We start from the raw sequence: 23,648 nt of genomic DNA, 5'->3' as shown, positions 1-23,648 counted from the left end.
TCCCAAAGTGCTGGGGCAGGCGTGAGCCACCGCGCCCAGCCCTTTTTCTTTTCGAATAATTGGGCTTGAATAATTGTGAGGACAGAGCCACTATTTTCTGCTGGGGAAATTGAGAATTCAGTTTTGAACGTGGAAAACCAGACATATCTTTGAGGCATTCCAGTGGGGTGGTCATGTAGGCAATTGGAAATACAGGCCTTGAGCCCAGAAGAGAGCCTGGATTGGAGATACACTCTTGGGAGTTATTGACATATGAATGTACTTAAAATTTTGATATTTAGGAGTTCGAGACCAGCCTGGCCAACACGATGAAACCCTGTCTCTGCTAAAAATACAAAACAATGGCGGGGCACAGTGACTCACGCTTGTAATCCCAGCACTTTGGGAGGCTGAGGTTGGATCACTTGAGGCCAGAAATTCGAAACCAGACTGGCCAACATGGTGAAATCCCATCTCTACTAAAAATAGAAAAATTAGCCAGGCATGGTGGTGCATGCCTGTAATCCCAGCTACTCGGGAGGCTGAGGCAGGAGAATGACTTGAACCTGGGAGGTGGAGGTTGCAGTGAGCCGAGATGGTGCCACTGTACTCCAGCCTGGGTGACAGAGCGACACTCTGTCTCAAACAAAATAAAATAAAACAAAACCTTGATATTTGATGAGATCAAGGGAAGAAGTGTGCAGAGAGTCTTTGGGCCAAGGACAGGGACACCAGCATTTTGAAGTTGCAATGCTAATAAGGTGCTTGCCAAGAAACCTGATAAAGAGGTGCCAGAGAGGTGAGAAGAAAACAAAAAAAGGGTGGTGTTCCAAAATCTAAGGAGGAAGTGGCAAGCTGCTGAAGGAGGGAGTGGTGAACTATTGAAAATAGTTGACTTTCTAACTCCGCTGCTGCCATGGCTCCTGCGAAAAAGCTTGTGGCGAAGGGGGACAAAAAAAAGAAGCGGGTTCTGAAGTTCACTCTTGATTGCATCCACCCTGTAGAAGATGGAATCATGGATGCTGCCAATTTTGAGCAGTTTTTGCAAGAAAGGATCAAAGTGAAGGAAAAAGCTGGGAACCTTGGTGGAGGGGTGGTAACCATTGAAAGGAGCAAGAGCAAGATCACCGTGACATCTGTGGTGTCTTTCTCCAAAAGGTATTTGAAATATCTCACCAAAAAATATTTGAAGAAGAATAATCTATGTGACTGGTTGCGCGTAGTTGCTAACAGCAAAGAGAGTTATGAATTACGTTACTTCCAGATTAACCAGGACGAAGAAGAGCAGGAAGATGAGGATTAAATTTCATTTATCAGGAATATTTTGTATGAGTTCTTGAATAAAACTTGGGAACCAAAAAAAAAAAAAAAATAGTTGAAAGGGCAAGTAGAATGAGAACGAAAAGCATCCAATGAATTTAGCAACAGAGAAGTCATGATGAGTCTAGCAAGAGGAATGCTGGTGGAGCGTTTGCAGTGGCAGTCACATGGGCATGGGTTGAAGAGTGCGTGGGAGATGAGGAAGCAGAGATGGCAGGTGTAACTCCAGGAGTCTGTTGCAAAAAAAGCAGAGCAACTGGGCAGTAACTGGAGATGGGTTATGGGGGTCAAAGAAAGCTTTCTCTAAAGCTGTGGACATGTGGGCCGGGCAGGGTGGCTCAGCCTGTAATCCCAGCACTTTGAGGGGCTGAGGCAGGCGGATCACAAGGTCGGGAGATGGAGACCATCCTGGCTAACACTAAAAATACTACTAAAAATACTACTAAAAATACAAAAAAACTAGCCGAGCGTGGTGACGGGTGCCTGTAGTCCCCGCTACTCCAGAGGCTGAGGCAGGAGAATGGCGTCAACCTGGGAGGCGGAGCTTGCAGTGAGCCGAGATGGTGCCACTGCACTCCAGCCTGGGTGACAGAGAGAGACTCCGTCTCAAAAAAAAAAAAAAAAAAAAAGCTGTGGATATGTGTGCCCATAAGAACGAGCCAGTAGAATGGATGGAAAGGATGCTCAGGAGCAAGGAAGAAGGAAGATGGGATCCAGAGTAGCATCTTTAAATTCCTTTATTCATATGCCCCTACAAAAAAACAAAAAACAAAACAAAACAAAACAAAAACAAAAAAACCCTCTTGCCTGTTTTTACTTGATACTTAATATTTAAGTTTACTTTTATTTTTATTTTTTTAGAGGCAGGATCTTGCTATGTCATCCATGCTAGAGTGCAGTGGCTATTCACAGGTGTGATCATAGATAGCGTAGTGCAGCCTTGAACTTCTGGACTCAAGCCATCCTCCCACTTCAGCCTCCTGAGTAGCCAAGACTGTAGGCATGCACCATCTCACCTGGCTTAAATTTTTTTCATAACTTTAAATCATTGTAAGGGACATACTTTCTGCCTGTTGTATATTGTTTACTTTTTTCTTTTTTTTTTGAGATAAGGTCTTGCTTGGTTGCCCAGGCTGGAGTGCAGTTGTGCGATCATAGCTCACTGCAGCCTTCAACTCCTGGGCTCAAGCAATCCTCCTGCCTCAGCCTCCCAAGTAGTTGGGGCTATAGGCACATGCCACCATGCCTGGCTATTAAAAAAATTTTTTTTTGTGGAGATGAGGTCTTGCTATATTGCCCAGGCTGGTCGGGAGCTCCTGGCCTCGACTGATTCTCCCACCATAGCCTCCCAAAGTGCAGAGATTACAGGCATGAGCCACCCACCTGGTCATATTGTGTATACTTTGTATTCATTTCTTTTCTTTTCTTTTTTTTTTTTTTTTGAGATGGAGTCTCATTCTGTTGCCCAGGCTGGAGTGCAGTGGTGCCATCTCAGCTCATTGCAACCTTTGTCTCCCGTACTCAAGTGATTCTCCTGCCTCAGCCTCCCGAGTAGCTGAGATGACAGGTGTGCACCACCACACCAGGTTAATTTTTGTATTTTTACCAGAGACAGGGTTTCACCATGTTGGCCAGGGAGGTCTCGAACTCCTGCCTTCAGGTGATCCGCCTGCCTCAGCCTCCCAAAGTGTTGGGATTACAGGCATGAGCCACTGCGCCTAGCCCTTTGTATTCATTTCTAAAATTATTTCTCTTGGTGTTTTTTGGATAATTTATATTGTTATGTCTTCAAGTGCACTACTGTTTTTTTTTTTTCCTGCAATGTCTAAACTGTTGTTATTCCATTCAGTGATTTTTCATCTCAGACTTTTTTTTTTTAATTTTAAAGACACTTTTAAATTCTTTATTTTAGAATCGTTATAATTGACAGGAAGTTACAATGATAGTACAGGGAGGTCCTTTGGACTCTTTACCCAGTTTCCCCCAATGGTTTTGTTTCAGTACAATTTTAACAATTTTATTGAGATATAATTAACATTCCATAAACCACATATTTTAAGTGTACGATTTGATAAGTTTAGAAATTACATATACCTGTGAAACCATCACCACAATTAAAATAATAAACACACCCATCCGTCATACCCAAATCATTCCTCCTTCCCCTTGGTACTTCTTCCCATCCTCTTCTTTCTGCCTACCCCACCCACCCCATCATCTCAGACATTTTAGTTTTCGTCTCTAAAATTCAAAGTGGGTATTTAAAAATATATTCCTAGTCTCTACTTAGTACATATGGAATACAGTTATAATAATTCTTTTAATGTCCTTGTCCAGTTCTCACATAGGTGTCAGCTGTGGTGGTTTCAATTGATTTTTCTCCTTATGATGGGTCATAGTTTGCTTGACTGGTAATTTTTTTTTTTTTTTTTTTGAGACAGAGTCTTGCGTTGTTGCCCAGGCTGGAGTGCAGTGGCTCAGTCTTGGCTCAGTGCAAGCTCCGCCTCCTGAGTTCACGCCATTCTCCTGCCTCAGCCTCCCAAAGCCTCCCGAGTAGCTGGGACTACAGGCACCCGCCACCACGCCCGGCTAATTTTTTGTATTTTTTAGTAGAGACGGGGTTTCACTGTGTTAGCCAGGATGGTCTTGATCTGCTGACCTTGTGATCTGCCCGCCTCGGCCTCCCAAAGTGCTGGGATTACAGGCGTGAGCCACCGCGCCCGACCACATGACTGGTAATTTTTTATTGGAGAATCAGGCACTGTGAATTTTACATTTTTGGGTGCTTGTTAATTTTGGATTTCTGTAAATGTTCTTGGGCTTTGTTCTGGGAGGCAGTTCAGTTACTTAGAAACAGCTTGATTCCTTCAGGTCTCACTTTTGAGATATGTTAGGTAGGATCTAGCAATGTTTAAACTAGGGCTAATGAATCCCCACTATGAGGCAAGGCCCTTCTGAGAGCTCTGACCAATGCTCCATAAATTATGAGGTTTTCCGATCTGGCTGATGGGGACAGGCACTGTCCAGGCTCTGTGTGACTCCTGGCTACTGTTCCAGCCCATTGTTTCGGGTGGTTCTTTCCTTTGTCTCAAGTGGTTTCTTTACACTTATATGATGAATCATACTCTGTTGAACACTCAATAGGGGCCCTTTGCAGATCCCCAGGATTCTCTATGTATCCACCTTTCTCCTCTCCAGTACCCTGTCCTGAGCACTCTAGCCGGTTGGTTGCTCCAAACTCTCAGCTATCCCCTCACCTCAAAGTCACTTGCTTTGCCTAGGTTCTCCCTCCATGAAATACATCCTCTCAAGCAGTAAACTGGGCAACCGAGGGGTTCACCTTATTTGTTTCTTGCCTCTGAGAGATCACTGTCTTTTGTTACCTCATGTCCAGTGTCTTGAAACTCATTATTTCATGTGTTTTCTGTTTGGTTGGTTGTTTTAGGCAGGAGGGTAAACTTGGCCCCTGCTCCTCCATCTTGGCTGGAAAGGGAAGTTGTATCTGTACTTTCAGTCTGTTTCTGTTCAAACTGTGGAGCTGCAGATTAAAGTTATTCCATTTTAGGGAAAATGTCCACCATACATCCTACTTGCAAAGGCTATCCTCTCTGTCAAACCTGTGAGCCAAATCTGACCTTCTAACAGGAAAAGTCTGATTTTATTTTTCCATTCAAATCGATGTGCTTAATATGTATCCTGTGTCAACCATCTCACTTTCAGTTTGATTTCTTCTTTATTTCTTTCTTTTTAGAGTTAAGGTCTCGCTCTGTTGCCAGGCTGGAGTGCCATAATGTGATTATGGCTCACTGTAACCTTGAACTCCAGAGTTTGAGTGATACTCTTGCCTCAGCGTCTGGAGTAGCTGGGTCTACAGGCACATATCACCATGCCCAGCTAATTTTTAAAATTATTTTTTGTAGATATGGGATCTTGCTATGTTGCCCAAGCTGGTCTCAAACTCCTGGCCTCAAGCCATGCTCCCACTTCAGTCTTTCAAAAGCACTGGGATTACAAGCATGACCCACTGTGTCTCACCTGAACTTGAATTATTTAAAAAATTTTTATTGTTTTTTCTTTTTTAATATATATATATTTTACAATATAACATGTTCAATGAATTTGAATTTTTTTTTTTTTTTTTTTTTTTTTTTTGAGATGGAGTCTCGCTCTGTCGCCCAGGCTGGAGTGCAGTGGTGTGATCTCGGCTCACCGCAAGCTCCGCCTCCCGGGTTCACGCCCTTCTCCTGCCTCAGCCTCCCGAGTAGCTGGGACTACAGGTGCCCACCACCATGCCCGGCTAATTTTTTTGTATTTTTAGTAGAGACGGGGTTTCACCGTGTTAGCCAGGATGGTCTCGATCTCCTGACCTCGTGATCCACCCGCCTCGGCCTCCCAAAGTGTTGGGATTACAGGCGTCAGCCACCACGCCTTGCCTGAATTTGAATTCTTAAATGACGAAGGCACAGAACTGAGCCACAGGGCCGCCCCTGTGAACCTTCTCAAAGAAGCTCTCCAGGCTTTGCTCTTTCGAGGACTTCCTCAAGCAGAGCATTCTCAAGTAGCCCTTTTATTTGTTTTTAACAGCGCAGAGCAAGGTGCCAGAGTAGGATTCAGAATGAGGGAGGGGAGGCAACTGGTGAAAGTGGAAGTGGGGAAGGAGAGCTGTCAGGCCTCTGGCTACTTCTTAGGCCCACCAATATGAGGAGGGGAACATATGGAGAAGGCGGCTCTGGAAATGGATTACTTTAAAACTATCTGTGTCCACCTACCTTCTAGAAAGTCTTCATGTCCTTGTAGGGGAGTGCAAAGCCTCTGACACAAAGTGTGAGAAGCCATTGATGGAGCCATTACTGCTTCCTTCGTTGTAGCAGAAGGGATGGGGAGAGGAGCAGGCAGGAGCGGGGGTAGGTAAGTAGGGGCTTTGGTGCCTTGAAGGTGAAATTTCTATTTGAAGGCTTCAATTTTCTTCATGAAGAATGTATTTTTTTTTTTTTTTGTCCACTGAGGGGTGGGGGAAGTTGAGGGCATCAGATATTTGAGAAGGTGGAGAAAATATAAAAGAGTCGATACAAATAATCAAAACTAGTAGCTAGAATGAATACTAGCTAGGCAGAGCTGAGGGTCCAGTTAAGATAGGTGGCCATGAATTCAAATCTACATCTATCTGCTCAGCTGTGTGATTTTCTTCAGCAGCATTAAAGCTCTTGTTTGTTTGATGGTTGTGGATTTGGTAAAATGCTGATCTTTCCCCTATATTGAGAGAAATGTGAGTAATCACAAAGAGGCCTGATAATAATTATGAGTAATTTATCAAGGCCCTTCCAGGGTTCCTCTGCATAGGGTGGTTTTGGATGGCTAGACATTTACATAGCACATAGTGGCTTTCTTTTGTTTCCCATCTTCCTGGTGAATTGAGCCACAATTTCTTCTCCTAAGCATAAATACCTGCAGACCTTAGTTACAGTCATCCCTGTGAACAAGGGTGAGGGTGGAAAGGGTAAGGAATGTCTGTGTTTCCTATCACCAGGTAAATGGGATCTTGATGCTTGGCATGGGGTCCCAAGAGCTTGCCAATACCCATGTGTATTATCAAAAAATGAGATAATGCCGCCGTCAAAGAAAAGATCACGGCCGGGTGTAGTGGCTCATACCTGTAATCCCAGCACTTTGGGAGGCTGAGGTGGGTGGATCACAAGGTCAGGAGATCAAGACCATCCTGGCTAAGACGGTGGAACCCTGCCTTTACTAAAGATATGAAAAATTAGCCGGGTGTGGTAGTGAGCGCCTGTAGTCCCAGCTACTCGGGAGGCTGGGACAGGAGAATGGTGTGAACCTGGGAGGCGGAGTTTGCAGTGAGCCGAGATTGTGCCACTGCACTCCAGCCTGGGCGACAGAGTGAGACTCTGTCTCAAAAAAAAAAAAAAAGAAAAGAAAAGATCAGAAACTCTCTGGACAATAGGCAAAGGTTGTAAACCAATGTATCCTCTTTCTTAAAATCTGATTTAAAGCCTTTTTCCCTGTCCTGTCATGCATTGGGAGAAGGATGGAATGAGTTGGAGGGGGCTAGGAAAGTTTGGCTTATAACTCTCTTGAGAAATGTCTTTTTAAAAATTGTCTCAAGCTGTAATATTGCCCGAATATCATGGTATGGGATATGCTATATATCAGTAAAATCTAAGATTCAGCCAATAAAAAATCAATCTGTCTAACATTGTCATTCTAAAAGTCCCCAAATCACCACAGCCATGGAAGTCGTGGAAGCCAAGTTTTCCTATGGTAACAGACTATATCAAGTTTATATATACATAATACATATATATATATATATATATATTTTTTTTTTTTTTTTTTGGGGGGGGGATGGAGTCTTGCTCTGTCATCCAGGCTGGAGTGCAGTGGCATGATCTCGGCTCACTTCAGCCTCTGCATCCTGGGTTCAAACGATTTTCCTGCCTCAGCCTCCCAGGTAGCTAGGACTACAGGCATCCCCCACCACACCCAGCTAATTTTTGTAGTTTTAGTAGAGACGGGGTTTCATCATGTTGGCCAGGCTAGTCTCAAACTCCTAACCTCCAGTGATCCGCCTGCCTCGGCCTCCCAAAGTACTGGGATTACAGGCATGAGCCACCACGTCCGGCCTCAAGTTGTATTTTAATCACATACAGGATACATACTCGTACTCAGAATGTGAGTTCAAGGATCAGTGGCACAAATAGGGGAAATGACCTCAAGTTCCAAATGAGTGTTAATGTAGTTCTATTAAAGCGTCTGAGTGCGGAGAAATCATTTCTTGAATTTTGCAGGGCAAGCATGACTGCTTTGACTCCTTTTCGTGTGCCTCACAGCGTGCTTATAAGCCACGTCTCCAGGGACATACACTCATTGTAAAGTGCCCCTAATGATAATAAAGTGAAGGATCTGCTGCAACTCAAAGGAAATTGAAAGTGCTTTAAGTTCTACATTCCAAAGTCAGAGCTAGAGAGGCAGGCTGGATTTTCTGCTGATGTGGATTGCCTGCTGTTGGTTTGGGCCACGCTAGGTATGAGGTAATGTTTTAGATTACTGCTGGGTTCTTCTGGGCCTGGCAACATAAAGAACACGTCTAATCAATGCATCAGCTGCTATGGCTCATTCACCTTCCTGCAGTGTTGTGTGGCCACAGCCTGTAAGAATGTGACCCGGAAATCCCCAAGTAGGGCCCTCGGGTGTGCCCGAGTCCCTCATGCCCACCCATCCACCCCTCTGCATTCTAACATTTCAGTGGTTGTGTTCAGGCAAAGTGTCTTCTGCTCATGCTCAGGAGGAAGAGTTCACTTGACCTCCCTGTGGCTCATTGCCCCTGAGGATACCAGGGCTCTCTCAGCCTGGCTGCGTGACAACAGAGGGACACCATTATCAGAGAAACCACGGCTGATGAGCAGCTCTAGGCCAGAGACGCCAAATGCTACCTGGACATGAAGAGAGAGGTCCCAGCAGACCCCCGGGGGACAGGTTTAAATTAGGTTCCAGCCTCCCCTTCCTGGTGTCAGGAGTTACTCATCTTGATTTACTTATCTTGCAAAGGAGCCAAGGTATCCTGCTGTAGCTGCCTACTATTTTCTGTCTCTTCCACAACTCCCATGTCTCTTTTGGGTTTCTGCTCCACTTCTCATGGGCTACTTGGAGTAGGAAGTAGGTTTCAATAATAAAAAAACTAAATAAAACAAAAACATCATCTGATTTGCCTCCAGCTCTGCCACAGACTATTTGACCCTGGAAAAATCCCTTCCCTTTTCTGACACTCCTCTGTAAAATAGCCTGGATCAGTAGCTTTCACATTGCATTCTGTGAAGCTGCCAGGAGCCTGAAGGGTTCCCCAGGTCCCCGGAGAGGCTGCAGTGGAAAGAGAGGCTGAGCTGACTCCACCCCCAACACCCAGCACCCACCAGAGTAGCTGCTTTTTACCTGTTTTATATATTGTTTTTCCACACAGAGCTTCTTTGAAGAAAGAGTCCTGAGGCTACAAAGTTTGAAAACTGCTGGAATAAGTGATCGCCAAGGCCCCTTCCAGTCTGAGATGCTTGGTCTTCTGAAGCCCAGCTCGTTTTTCCTCCTCCAGAAAGCCTTTCTTGTTACCCAGTCCTGGGTACTTGAGCTCCAACAATGATGATGATGGCAGGCATATGGTGCCGTTGGTGAGCCATCCGATGCCTGCGTGTGCATATAAGCTGTCTCTCCAGCTAGAAAGTGAGCTCTTTGAGGGTGGTGTTCAATTTTTCTTCCACACGTCTGTCCCCTTGTAGTATTATATGCAAAGTAGGTGTTCAATAAACGTGTTGATGCCACCTGATGTCATGAGCTCTCACATGGGATAAAACTTCCCCACCAGACTCTGCTTTGAGAAGGAGGAGCCAGTCTTTGGTCTGCTTAACGCTCCACAGAGAGACTTGTCCTTGAAAAGATGGGGACCCTGACCTGGGAAGCAACTCACACACTCCCCAAAGGGCAGGTCTGAGTTCATGCCTCGACTGGATTTGGCTTCACCTCTTCTGCCCCTCAGTATCTCTTCTGGTGGGGCCTCTTATACACTGTGGCTGTAGAAGAGGCATGGTCCTGAAGCCTGGGAATCAGGTCAGCCAGGACGCCCCAGGGCCAGCAGACATCTCAGCCAGATTCCAGAGGGAGGCACAGGGGAGATGGAGAGGAACTCCTGGGTTTGTTTGGAATACAGCTCTCTCAGGAAGTGGAGGCCCAAAGAGGGTGGCTGGGTTCAGTCAGAGACACCAGAGAAAGCAGATTGGAAGAGGGTGCTCGAGGTGAAAGATCAAGACAGCCATATGCCAATGTCCACAAGGCAGGTAGCCAAGGGGAGACTGGAGGTTGTAGTGGTGGAATGAAACCGCTCTGCCATGTAGTGGCTAAGTGACTTTGAGGTCAGTTCATCTTACTTAGCCTCAATGTCTTTACCTATAAATTGGGGGCAAAAGAACCTGACCAATGTCAGGCTACCCTGTAGTGAAGTAGTGAGATAGATTCCAAGGAGACTAAAATGTGCAGAGATGGAAAGGATTATTATCGTTTATTAACACAGGAGAGCACACGAGCCTGCTTCCAAAGAGGGACTGTCCCGTAATTTAGAGATGCTCCGAGGCTGACCATCCTCCTTCTCCTGCTGCATTCCCAGCAGCCATCTATGGCTGGATTTGGAGAATTTCTGGTCAAACCGGTGAGTATGAGGAGAGCAGGGCAGTTGGGGAGAGAGGCCCCAGCCCAATTCTGCCCAGAGAAGCTCCGGAAAGAGAGGGAAGTGTCCTGATGAAGAGCGTATGAAAGGGGTGAGACTCAGGAGGCTGCGAAGATTCCTGCGGGCTCCTCTGGTCAGTAAGAAACCCTGACAAGATCCCTAGGATGGGGGTCCCTTAGTCTCACTGAAGTTCTTGTAACTTGGGATGGGGGCCAGGTCAGCCTCCTCTGATACCCGAAGCTACACATCCGGCCTTCCCCACTTCTAGAGGAGGGGTTTTAGATGGTGCTGTGGGGGCAGACAAGCCCTCAGCAGGTCACAAGCAGGTCCCCTCCAAAACCCCTCCTGCTGGAATCCTCCAGGTGTGAGGAGTAAGAGCAGACAGATCAAGCCTGGGACATCTGGCAGGGTTTAACATCCACAGCTGGAGGGTGAGACCTCTCCCTGTGGATCTGGAGAAATACCTTCAGGCTCCAGCCTATTGCTGCCCTTGCCTTGTCATCCCTGACAGGGTTCCGTGCCCTGTCTGGCCTCCCCGGGTCCCCCTCAGCTGCTATAGCCCGACGTGTGGGTGCTGGGCCTGCGCAGCCAAACATCTGGCAGGTCTGGCTGGCTATTGGGCAGCACCACAGGGCTGCCATCCCCTGGCCCCCCTCGGCCCTTCCAGGACAAGCTGCTCTGGTGGGAGGCGGGCAATGATGGGTCATACACTGTCTCCCTCAGCGCCAGCCACAGGGTGTCCCGCTTCCCATTGAGCTGGCCCCGCTCAAGGACTGGCTGCCCAGTATCATCCAGGTCATCTGGGGACACTCCCACGGAATCTGGTACACGAGCACTGGGCTCAGAGGTGCTTAGGCAGGTCTCATCAGAGACGCTGAGCCCCTCCAGGGTGCTGGCTGAGGAACAGAAGCCATCAGGAGGTTCTGCAGCCTTGGCCTTAGGGGAGTGGGCTGGGGCTTCTGGCGAGGCTGGCAGGGGCTCAGCCTCCTCCCCTTGGGAGTCCTGCCTGGCCCGGGTTTTGGGGCTGGAGCCAGCCTGCTTATAGGGGGAGGAGGTCTGCAGGGCAGGGCACTGGCTGAAGACTGCCTGGTGGTCCAGCAGCAGCTCCCTTGGGGAGGCAGGGGCTGGTGGGGGCCGGGAACAGCAGGGACCATCATGGAGCTGCAGATCCTCAGAGAGTACTGAGGGCCGGTGGGACAGCTTGCTGGTGGCTGTGCTGGTGTCAAAGCTGGGGCTCCGACGCCGTGCCAGGGGCTGTAGCTCATATTGCTCTGAGCAGGTCCCGGGCATCCCTCCAACTGACCCTGGTCGTGGGCGGCCTGCCTTCTCCCCACCAGGGTCCCCAGTACCAGCATCCCATGGTAGGTGAGCACAGGGCCAGAGGATCTGCCCACAGTTCTTCTCTGGCCCGAAGAAACAGCAGAGAGATTGGAAGAAGAAGCTGGCAAAGCCACAGCTGACGCATTTGACCATCATGAGGATGATGCCCAGCTTGCGATAAAGCAGCACTGTGGCAGGCAGCATGAGCACGCCGGCCGCAAACAGGGCTGCAGCCCCCACTGCTGTGGCGCAGCTGGTCTGGCGCAGAGAGAAGGCCACACGGCTCAGGCGGTCAGGGTGTGGGCACAGGTGATAGGAGATGCAGTAGTTGACAGTGAAGTCCACTGAGAGGCCCACTGAGGCAGAGAGAAACAGGGCCTCGGCAGTGTTGAGCTGCCACTCGAGGAGAACCAGGAGTCCTACAGTGAGCAGCACGGTGCCTGCCACAGCTGCCACGGAGAATAGGCTGAGGGGAACATTCCAGGTGCCCAGCAGCAGTGTGGCAAAGGCCAGTGCCAAAGCCAGGCCCAGCACCACAGCAGGTTCAGTGCTCAGGCTGTGCTGCAGGCTGTACAGCTCTAGACGGCTAGTGAACCAACCACGGCGCAGGCCTGGAGGTGCCATGCCCAGCTCCGCTGCCAGCCAGTGGCTGACCTCATTGTAGAAGAGTTGGGTCTGGTTGTAGTCCGGACTATTCCGGAAGTTGGTCTGGAATTGCAGGACCAGGGCGGCCAGACTGCCATGGGCATCAAAGCGGAGTCCCAGGTCCTGGGTGCCATCCGGGCCTTGCTCCAGAGCCATCATTTTCAGGCAGTGCAGGAAAAACTGGGGGGCCCAGGGGAAGTCCGAGTGGCCGCAGCAGAGGTCAGGCCCCAGGCGGGCGCAGCCGGGGCTCTCCATCCAGCGCTGGAGGGTCTCCATGAAACACAGCGTGGGCCAGCCTTCCTGCAGTGTGTCGAAGAAGCTCTGATTCCGGGCCCGGTGGCAGAGTGCCAGCAGCCAGCGCTGGGCCTCAGGGCCACTGGCCGAGAAGGCAGGGTCCCTCACCAGGCTGCTGTTGCTACGAGGGTCCAGAGGGTCGCCAGTGTCCACAGGCAGGACGCCCCACACCAAAACCACGGGCATGTGGCCGCCCTCGCCCTGCGGCAGCTGCTCGAACAGGAACAGCTGGCGATACTCTGCGTCGAAGCGCTCGAAGGGGTGGCTGGGCCGGAAGACCTGGCCGCCGGGCGGCGGCAGCGTGGGCAGCCGCAGGCGCGGGCTGACGCCGGCGATGTAGGCGCCCCCTGCCGCCAGTGCCGCGAACCAGCAGATCCAGATGTAGCGGAACTTGATGACACCGCAGGGCAGCAGGCGCTGGAAGAGCAGACGCGAGGTGCCGGCCGCCGCCCTCCGCAGGCCCCGGAGCCGCCGGTGCAGCGCCAGCAGCAGCCGCCGAGGCGCGCTGCCCTCCCACCGGCCCCGCGCCCGGCGCACACAGCCGCGCGCCAGGTAGCGCTCGTGGAGCACGGCGGAGGCGGGCAGCCAGACCAGCGTGAGCGCCAGGTGCACCAGCACAGCCGTGCCCATGAAGAGGGCGAGGCAGCGCACGGCCGGCAGGCGGCTCAGGTAGCTGGCGTAGAAGGCCGCGCTCGTGGTGAGGCCGGAGACCAGCAGCAGGTAGCCGAAGTGGTGCATGGTGCGGCCCACGCGCTGCGCCAGCCCCCCCGACGGCAGCTGGCTCTTGCTGAGGCGCCACAGGTCGAAGAAGATGAGCGTGTGGTTGGCGCAGACGCTGCTCAGCAGGAGGAGGGCTGCCAGATTGATGAAGGGAAAGTAGGCCATGCGGAAGGCCACCTGGTAAAGGAAAAAGGCCACCAGCAGTGAGCCCAGCACCCCCAGCAGCACCATGAGCGTGAGGAAGAATGAGCGCAGGTACAGGGCGATGCCGAAAAAGATGGCAGCCAGAGCCAGCAAGGGGTACACTGTGTCCTGGACCAGGAAGTACCTCAGCAGCTCCTGCTTGAGGCCCAGGTCCATGCCAGTGACGGAGGTGTAGTTGTCAGCGAGCCCCCAGGGGGTGGCCAGTCGGTCCAGGTAGATGTCCATCAGGGAAGCACCCTTTGGGGTGGGCAGGAAGAGCAGGCTGTACTTGAGGGAGGGCACTTGGTAGTCAGTGGTCTGGGGACTCAGGAAGTCCCTGTCGAGCAGAAAGTGCAGGAGTTGGTAGATGGCGCTACTCTGGGAGCACTTAGTGGGAACCTGGGCACAGCGTGGGGACTTGTTCTTCCCGGGTCCCAGACAAGAGGGCACCAGGGCACCACTGTGGTAGTAGAGGGCACAGGTCCGAAGCAGGGCCAGTGTGCGGGCTGCGTCAGCTTGGGTAGTGTCCAGGCAGGAGGAGCGGTTGGAGAGCACAGCCAGATAGTTGCCCAGGGACCAGCTGGGGCAGCACTGGTTGGCTGCTGTCCGCTGGCACAGAGCCCCGAAGCTGGTATGGGAGCGGATCTGTAGGGCACACGCAGGAGGAGAGAGCTCAGGGGCAGCCCAAGGGCCCAGGTTTTCCCAGTCCTATACAAGGCTCTCTCACCTCCTTTCACACTGCAGGGCAGGTGCAGAGAGGGGATCTGGACAGCCTGGTGAGACCGGCTTGTCTCCCAGCTGCCTTTGGCTCCTGGCCCAGGTGCCAGCAGCTACATCTTGACTTCATCAAAGAGGAGCCTCAGGGATGCTGCCCCAGGCTTCAGCCTAAGAGACCCTGCTCTAGGGGTCCCTGTAGGTCATACGTCCCAACTCCACGAGGCCTGAGCTAGGAGTAAAAGTGGAGGTAGCAGCCACAGATAGAACAGGGCCAAAGGTCCAAGGAGCTGAAGCAAGCAATGGGAAAAGTGGAGACCAAAACATTCCGGGTTCAGGGTCACTGCCAAACCCCAGCTCCTGTCTGTCCACTGCACCGCTTAAACCCTCTTAGGGCCAGGGCTGTTTCTTTTTCAAATCTCATGCCTCTTTTTTTCTCCTTTCCTGTTGTTGACATCACAACAGCTGATGTAGTACAGAGAGCACTGGCCTGGGAGTCAGAGGCCCTTGCTCTGCCACTAACTGGCCACGTAACCTTGGGCCTGAGATCATGGTGACAACACAGTAACACTTATTGAGAGATTACTATTGCCAGTCATTATGCTGCTTTTTTTTTCAAATTCTATCTCATTTAACTGTCACAACATCCCTGTGAGGAAAGTACTTTTATTTTCCCCATTTAACGCTGATGTAGCCTGAGGGACTGAGACGTTAAGAAACATGCCTGAAGTCATACAGCAAGACAACCTTAGAGCTGGCCTTGAATTCAGGCATCTGACTCTAGAACACATGTTCTTAACCAGTCTTTTGGTACTTAGAATATCCTCGTGTGAAGTGGGGGGCTGGGCTACTGCGTGGTTTTCACACCGTTTTTAGCAGCAAACCTTTCTTCAGATGTTATTGTGTATGATTCTCCAGTTAGCATAATTGGATTGGCACTGCTCAGGTTGATGGGGACTGAGGCCTTGAAGCCCACAGTCTCAGCTCCCTGGGCCAGGGCCTCCTCACCCACTCTGGAGGGCCCTTTCAGGACCTTTTGGAAACTCCCAGTCCCTGCATGGGCTCGCTTCCAGCACTTCTATCTTGGCTCTTCTAAAAACAGCCGACTCTTCTTTTCCCACCCCAACCTGGAGCCTCTCAGCAGGGTTGGAATAATTTTCTAAGCAGGGAATGCTCTTCCCCAGTCCACCCCCTGGCAGTCCTGGCTCAGCTGTATTTCCTTGGGATCAGTTCCCTCATGTCCTTAGTTCCCCCCAAACCCCTGGCACCTCCCCAGCCAGCTCACCTGGTCCTGTTCCATGCGACACATGGAATGGATGGCATGCAGGTTCCATAGGCTGCCCGAGGAGGTGGACATGAACACCAGCTTTGCATAGCTCTTCTCTGCAACACACCCACCCCCCCCCACCCAGAGCTCAGTCCTTTGGCCCCAGGTCCTGGGCCCTCCAAAGGGAAGATGCTTACTCAGGGCCACATGAAGTTCAGATTCTCAGGCATCTCAAGCCTATGCATGAACTGCCTGATCCTGTCCCTGTGCCTCACCCCAACCCAGCTTGACCCTGTCTGGCTGGAGCATCTGAGAACTCCCTCATCCTCCCAGCTGTAACCTGGCTTCCTTGGCTTGACTGTGGCCAGCTGGCCACCTTCCCTTTCTGTCTGCCCAGATTTGTTCTGGGCCTGCCTGTCCTACTTGGTGGGGTGGGGACCACTATTAAAACCAGGAACTGGCCAGGCTGCAGCTTACCAGGGGGGCCACAGAAGAAGTTCTCTTGCCTTCTGTCCTCCAGGGGCTCCACCATTCTGCGAGGTCGAACAATGCTCTCCTGGGCACTGCCTCTGGGTGCAGGCCTCAGAGTGTTGTGGGAGCTCGAGCTGAAGTGGAGAGAATATCTATGCCAGGCACCGTTAGGGTCGGAAGACTCAGAGGAGGCCAGAGACCACTCCCCAGGAAGTCCTGGCAAGCCCCTCTGACCTGCCTTGGGGTGAGTCACCCAATGTCCCCTTCCTGGAGATCTCATTCTTCCCTCTCCTACCCACAATGAAAAGATGAGAGCCTGTTACCTGTTCAGCTCAAGGTCTGGGGAAAGGAAAAGCAGCTTCCTGGGGCCCGTGAGGGCTTGTAGTGCTCTCCAGACCACTAACTTGCTCCCAATGTCCGTGTCCCGTGGCTCAAAGCCCTGCAGGGAGGAGGGTGGAGAAGAACAGGTGGGCAGGGTAGGAGTTCTCCATCTGGGTGCTTCTCAGCTCTGCCCCTTTGACTCCTTAGAGCAGGGCAGGCCAGCCTACCTGCCTAAATTGTAGATGTGAGTCTGAACTTTATAGCATCTCCCCAACTCTCTCTGGAGGTCAAGAGCCTACCGTGGCTACCCTATCCCCAGGCCACCATGGCTACCCTACCTCCAACTTTCTGCCCCAGGCTGGGCTGAGGTGGCCAGGCCTGGGGACCCCATCCCACCCCTTGGCTCCTCACCAGCAAAGGCTTGGAGAAGTCGGGCAGCCGGGCCCCCAGCAGTCCAGCCAGGGTGCAGAGGAAGATGGCAGCCAGACACAGCATCAGCACGGCCACTGGCCACTCAGCAATCAGCTGGGAATAGCTGGGAAAGAGGGAGGAGCCCACATGAGTTGGGTGTGGCAGCAACGGGTGCTGAGCTCAGGCTCCACCCTGAAGGGGTGCTAGATAGAGCAGAGAGCACGTGGAACAGGGCTAAACTGGGCAGCAGCCTGGTCACCCCTAGAGGTCCAGGGAAGGCCCAGGCCTACCTCTTTGGCATCTGGAAGGCTCGTTCCTGCCTGTGGAAGAGAAGAAAAGATGCTCACTTGCCAGAGTCCTCTTGCAGGGCGTGTTTCCGGGGTGGAGGTGGGGTGGGAGTGGGTGGGTGAGGGATAACCGATGGTATTAACCCTTTTAGCGCTTTGCCACTCCCAAGTTCCAACCCTTACTTCCTACTGCATTGGGTTAACTCCTAAGAAAGGAGTCTAGAGCCCCGGGGGTCTGCCCCACTCTTAAGCCCCACCCCATTTTCCAGTGGCAGCTGGCAGGCTGCTGGACCCCTCCTTACCTGACACTGACCACATGGTGCTGCACAGCAGGTGGCTTCCAGGTCCCATCACGCTGTGAGGGGGCTGGGGAAGGGCTGAGGCTGGAGCCGTGGGAGCAGAGAGCTGCCCGATCCCCAAGTCCTGGCAGGGAACTGCCCCCCTGGTATTCCTGCAGTGCCTGGGGATAGGCGAAGTGGGCAGGGGCCAAGGGGCTGGATGGACCCACAGGCTGGAGGGTGGAAGTTGTTGGTGGGGGTCCCGAAGAATTGGAAGGGTCCTCCAGGGGGCAGCTGTGGAGGGAGCAGCTTCTCTCTGGGCTTGCCTCAGGGGCCACAGCCTTGGTCTGGGTGCTAGGAAGAGAGGAGGCAGGCAAGATTGGGGTGGGGGATGGTGGTGGGCCACCCCATGCCCCAGCATTATTCAGTTCAGTAAGACAAGGGGACAGGGACTCAGGGTTGATTTATTAGTAGTCCTGGGGGAGCAGTGAGAGGTGAGGAGGCTGGGGGCTCGAAGTCTGTGCCCTCAGCCTACCTCATGGAGACCATTATCTCATTCACTCATTTTCCACACTGTCAAAAAACAATTGGCAGGCTGCTACATGCTAGGCCCTGTGCTAGACGCTGAATGTGCTTTCACATATATGATTTTTTTTTTTTTGAGACGGAGTCTTGCTCTGTTGCCTAGGCTGGAGTGCAGTGGCGTGATCTTGGCTCATTGCAACCTCTGCCTTCTGGGTTCAAGCCATTCTCCTGCCTCAGCCTCCCAAGTAGCTGGGACTACAGGCACCCACCACCATGACTGGCTATTTTATTTTTATTTTTAGTAGAGACGAGGTTTCACCGTGTTAGCCAGGATGGTCTCGATCTCCTGACTTCATGATCCACCCGCCTCGGCCTCCCAAAGTGCTGGGATTACAGACGTGAGCCACTGTGCCCGGCCGATCTTACTCACTCCTTACAAAAACCTCACAAAGGAGGTATTTTCTTCAACTGATAGATTTGAAATCAGGTTCAGTGACAGACAAGCTGGTGCTCGAACCCAGTTCTTCTGACTTACAGTCCTGTGCTCTTTGTGTGGCAGTCGTCTGCTCTTTCTCTTGCCAGACAGATTATTGAGCACGTGCTGCTGCACTCCTATTCCCATCTTAGAGCCTTGGAACTTTCTCTTCCCTCTGCCTGGGTTGCTCATCCCCCGGATAATTGCATGGCCCTCTTTTTTATTCTGGTCTTGTTTCAACTAGTACTTCCTCAGAGAAGCCTTTCCTGACTACTCTCTCTGAAATAGTCACCCACCAGCTCTCAATCTCCCTACCTTGCTTTATATTTTTTTCATAGCATTTGTTGCAATTGAATATTATATTATAGCGTCGTCATGTTTATTACCTGTCTTTCATGTGGAATGTGAGTGCTGGGAGAACAGAGGCCTATTGCATTTGTTCATCTCCATATCACCAGTGCCTTGAATAGTGCCTTGCACACAGAAGGCGTCCTGGAAATGTTTGTTGAATGAGTGCTAGGCTGGCTGCTAATAGTGGTGCTAGGATGAAGAAGACCTGGTCCTTGCCCTCTAGGCACTCACAGTAGTTGGGAGATGTGAACAGACCAACATGTTGAATGCTGTGAGTGGGGAAGTCACAGAGGGCTGAGGGAACTCAGAGAGGGCCCAACTTTGATAGGGGGTCGGGTGGTCGGGGAAAGTTTGTGGAAGCAACTGCTATCCTTCCACCTACCCTGTCATGGGCCATGCACGGAGCAGAAGATTTGCTTTGTAAGGATGTGCACGGTTGGGAGAGGGAGTTGGGACACCCCTTCACCCCAAGGAACTTGCCAGAAAACAGCCGTGGAGTCTTCTCCCAAAATTACTCATCAGGGCAATACTCCGTGCGTGTGCGCAACCCCACTCCTTGGGTATAGGGAGAGGTGGAGTCTCAACCCCAGTGGCAGGATTGCAGACCCAGATTAGGAAAAGATGGCCACAGAACAGAGTGCCCAGGGCCATGGGGAGTTCCCAGAGGGATTCTGGGCTGGTTAGCCTTGCAGAGCCCTGTCTCCTCCCCTGCCTCTGCCTGGCTCACCCAGCCTGCTCGCCAGAGTTTGCGTAGCTCCCAAGGAGAGCCAGACCTATGCGGAGCCAACCCTGGCTTCCAGTCCTGGCTGCTGCACTGCTGAAGGGGCTGTGAGCTGTAGTCCCAGCCTCAGTGGCAGATGGGCATTGCCCACAGGGGCTGAGTTCAGCCCAGAGACCGAGAAGAGGAACTAGGAAGGAAAAACGTGCTCTTTCTTTCTTTCCCAGAAGGATGGCAGGCTGGCCCAGCAGTGCAGGAGAGAATGACCCTCATGCTGAGGGTGAAATGGGGGAGCAGTGGAGGTGGGCTCCTGACTCGATCACCTTTTGGCTCTGGGGACTTGGGAAAGACACACAATTCTTGGAGCATTGGCATCCTTGTCTGTTGAAAATATGAGATAATGCCCACCTCTTGGGTTTGGTGTGGGAATTAACTGATGTAACATATGTGAGGTTCTTGGCACAGAGTCTGTCATGTAGAAGACACGTTTGCTTTTCTGCCCCTTCCCACGGTCAGTGCAGCAGGGAGCATATACTTTTAGAAGTGTGTTTGTATTTATAATTTGTCCTCTTTTGGTACCTCAGATAATATATCTCTGTTTTAGAACTTCCCACACCTTGAGAATCTCACTACATATATAAATACTTTCCTTTTTGTTATCCAAAAGCTGTATCAAAATTTGATCTCATGATTTTAATCACTGATACTTATTTTTTACAAACTCAACATCTAGGAAAATAGGAATTTGACCAAAGTTGTTCTAAAGCAAGACCTCAGATGACTCCATAAAGTTAATAATGTAAGCAGCCAGTGTCTTGGCAGATCCCTGTGGGCCAGTGAGAAGGTGGATAAATGGCCTAGGTTGTGTGTGTAAGTGTGGACATCGACTTTAAGATGTTAAATTCTGCAGGTTTTTCTTGACCACCTGTCCTGTGCTTTAGCATTGTCCTTGCTCTGGGTTGGGTCCTAGAGGCCTAAAGATGACCCATCGGCCTTGGTCTCCCTCTTCAGAGCAGAGCTTGCCTTCTAGGGGTCAGGATAGTGGGGCAGCCTGGGTGAAAGTGGGAGGCCTGTTCCAGCTGCCCATGGCCTTAGATAACTGATCACTGGGCTTGTCTTAGGAGTCAGGGCCCCACTTGGAGTGTCGGTTTCTTTTGCATTAGGGGAAGCCAGCATTCCAGAGGATACTGGAGAAGAGTGGGTGCACTCTTGGTTACCCAGTTTGCTAAAACCTCCTAAGTCCACCGTTTTCCTTAGCTGGCTCTTGTTCAAGGGGAATCTTAGCCTCCACCGCTGGTTTGCTTCTGCTGGAGTCTCCCTGGCCCCAGCTCCTTCTCTTTAACTCCTACTATTCCTCTTCAGGGACCTAGGATCAGCTGCCCCCAGTCTCACCCTTTCTGACTGTGCCCACCATTATCAATGTGGCAGAGTTTGAAACCTTCCATATTCTGACTGCTGTAGAGCCAGGACTTTTCTTCAAATCTCCCAATGAGAAAAGCCGACCTCCACTCTTCTCAGAATAAAAGCTTTCTCCTGTCACCTCCTGCTGCCCTCTGCCCTTAGGAGGCTCAGTAATAATAGGAGTTAAATACCCCAGGGCTACACAGGGTTTTTTTATTCTCACTCCCTCAGTTCCATGACCCTCACTGGGATAAGTAACTTCCTAGGCTGCCTGCCTGCGCCTGCAGGCCTGTACCTCTAGTGAGTAGGGCAGGCAGGGGCATGGAAAGTGGGGATGCAGGCCTCACTGAAGAGGCCAACATCCCAGCAATCAGGGCCTGACTGACAGGGTCCCAGACACAGAGACCCAGCCTGGAAGCCCCATAAGGGGCAAGTGTATATTGCATTAACTATGCCCCCAACCCCACAGACACACAGCCATGTCAACCTCAATGTGATCCCACAGAGTGGCCAGGACAGATGGGGGAGCAGCTCATATCACTAGGAAAATAAAAAGGTAATTTTAAAAACACAGTGTGAACTGTTTCAAATTCCTCTCTAGCCAGTGTGTTGGTAAGGATGTGCACATATGTGCATGTTGTGTGCGTGATATTCACTGTATATCTATCCCCAGAGTGCTACTCAGCAGGAGCACTTTTGTGTTTCTTGAATACGTAAGCAAGTCCCTATGCCCGATTAGTGTCCATGGTCTCTGGAGAAGTCCAGAGAGGGGCCAGAGGCCCCAGGGAGTTTCTGAAAGAGAGCAAGTGGATCCTATGCCCAGGGGAAATGAGACTGGACACGGCTGATCCTTGGCAAGATATCCAAGACAGCAAATGACTCTCCTGCCCCTTCTAAGGATGCTTCTGGCCCCAGGCCCCCGCTCTGTCTTGTCACTGCTCCATCCCTGGTCTCTTTGATCAGGCCATAGTCCCAGGCAGGTCCCTGGTCTGGTGAATACACCCATCCTGTGTCTCACCCTCTTGAAGTCTTTGTGACTTTCAGACTGAAGAGTGGCTAAATCTATCCAGGCTAATGTGTTAACAATAAAGGGAAAAAAACATTTCTCTGTACTTGTGGGGCTTTCTCTTCCTCTGGGGTACAGAATGTACATTTTAACTGGGGTAGTCTGGAGATGATGTGTCCACCTCTGCTATTACTATCAAGGAATTCCTTTTATTTCAGTCCAGGCAGGAAAGAGGCAGTGTCATGTCAGAGGAGGGATTCTGGGGGAGGCAGAGCCAGGCAGGGCACAGAAATTGCGCCATATTGCTACCTAGCTGGGCTGTTCCCTCACACATATGGTGGAGGAAGGGAGAGGAGAGGTACAGAGATCTGGGTCCTCAGCAGGAAGGTGTCCCTCCTGTCCCACCAGTCTGGGGCTCCTCCAGGGGTGGTACAGGCCAGCGGCCTGAGCACCAAAGCCTTCACATTTTAGTGGCTCCAGCCAGTGTGGCTGCCACATGCAGGGACTGGAACCCACACGTGCACAGCTGGGGGCCATGCAGGGCAGGCAAGCGACTGATGGTGACAAAGACAGTCCCTGACGTGCCTGCCGAATGTCTGCCTTCCCCAGGACACCCGCCTTGGCGAGCCTCCCATCCACGATTCACGCACACCTTCATGCACACTGGCACGCTGAAACCCGGACTGAGGTTGCTGCGGGCTTGGGGCTTCCGGAGAAGACGCAGGGGCAGGGCCTAGAAGGAGAGGCCGGAGGAGCCAGGGAGTCTTGGCGTTAGAGGAGGGGTAGGAGCCGTGGGTGGGGCAGGTTCCCTAAGCGGGGAGGGCGATGGGGACTGACACTAGGGGGTGTCAGGGAACGAGGAAATTGACCCGGCAGGATGAGGGCGTGGCGAGGGGGGCCTGGAGCTTGGCGACCCCGGGAAGGGGCTCCGGGAGGGTCTGGGGAATTAATGGGGCAACATATGGCGGCTACTGGGGATACCTGGGGCGGGGAGGGTCTGGGAGGGTCTGTGATCTGGGTCTGCGGAGCGGTCCGCCCTACCTGTCCGGGGAGCCGCCGTCTGGGGCCAAGGGCTCCCCCTCGGGCCGTTGCTCCCCTTCCGGACCCGAGCTGGGAGCCGGACCGCTGCCGCCGCTGCTGCTGCTGCTGTCACCGTCCATGCCCGTGGGCGGCACCGCTGTCCGGGCGCTGGTGCTGAAGCCGCGGCGGCGGCGGCGGCGGCGGCGGCGGCGGCTGCGGCAGCGGGCTCGTGCGCATGCGTCGGCTCCGAGCGGGCCGGTCGCTGGGCGGGGCGAGGAGGAGCCCAGCCAATGGGCGCGGGGCCGCGGCGGGAGCCGAGAGCGCTGTGTCTAAGATCGCGGGGCTGCGGGTGTGAGCGCCCCTCTGCTCCCGCCAGGCCTGAGAGCCGCCGGTAGGAGTCAGGCCGTCCAACGCTTCCTAGCGGCCTCGGCCTTCCCGTAAGGAACCAGGGAGCGCGACTCATGCAGAGATCCTCACAAATCGAATCGCAGACCCTTCCAGCCGGATAGAGGGCGAGCTCTACGCCCGCACTTCACGCTGGACGCCCCGGGTCGAGAGGCGGGGGGCTTCAGGCCTGCGAGGTTCCCGGCTCGCTCAGCGTTCTCCTCCCCTCCCCAGTGGGGCGAGGCATCTGCTTGGGTCTTTCTTCCCATTCTTCTGGACCTCGACTTGGAATTGAATGTGCACCCCTCAGATGTGGATCCCTGACTCCGTTATTC

The 23,648-nt window shown here is 52.1% G+C and overlaps 1 protein-coding gene and 1 pseudogene across 1 annotated transcript; one reads left to right on the top strand and one right to left on the bottom strand.

Annotated features, from left to right (window-relative positions):
- The first annotated feature begins 874 nt into the window (after positions 1-874).
- Positions 875-1,351, top strand: LOC702641 (large ribosomal subunit protein eL22; annotated as a pseudogene).
- Positions 1,352-7,805: 6,454 nt separating this feature from the next.
- On the bottom strand, positions 7,806-23,116 carry DISP2 (dispatched RND transporter family member 2). Its single transcript, XM_015141932.3, has 8 exons — positions 22,951-23,116; positions 17,458-17,787; positions 17,159-17,188; positions 16,869-16,992; positions 16,460-16,575; positions 16,143-16,270; positions 15,684-15,781; positions 7,806-14,329 (listed from the first exon to the last, which is right to left on the bottom strand). The coding sequence occupies exons 1-8, from the start codon at positions 23,067-23,069 to the stop codon at positions 11,069-11,071; spliced, it is 4,206 nt and encodes a 1,401-aa protein (XP_014997418.2). The 5' UTR covers positions 23,070-23,116; the 3' UTR covers positions 7,806-11,068.
- Between the last annotated feature and the right edge of the window lie 532 nt (positions 23,117-23,648).

This window comes from Macaca mulatta, chromosome 7 (genome assembly GCF_049350105.2).
Source record: "Macaca mulatta isolate MMU2019108-1 chromosome 7, T2T-MMU8v2.0, whole genome shotgun sequence".
In the NCBI taxonomy this organism is placed as follows: Eukaryota; Metazoa; Chordata; class Mammalia; order Primates; family Cercopithecidae; genus Macaca; species Macaca mulatta.
This window is presented reverse-complemented; position numbering and strand designations above follow the sequence as displayed.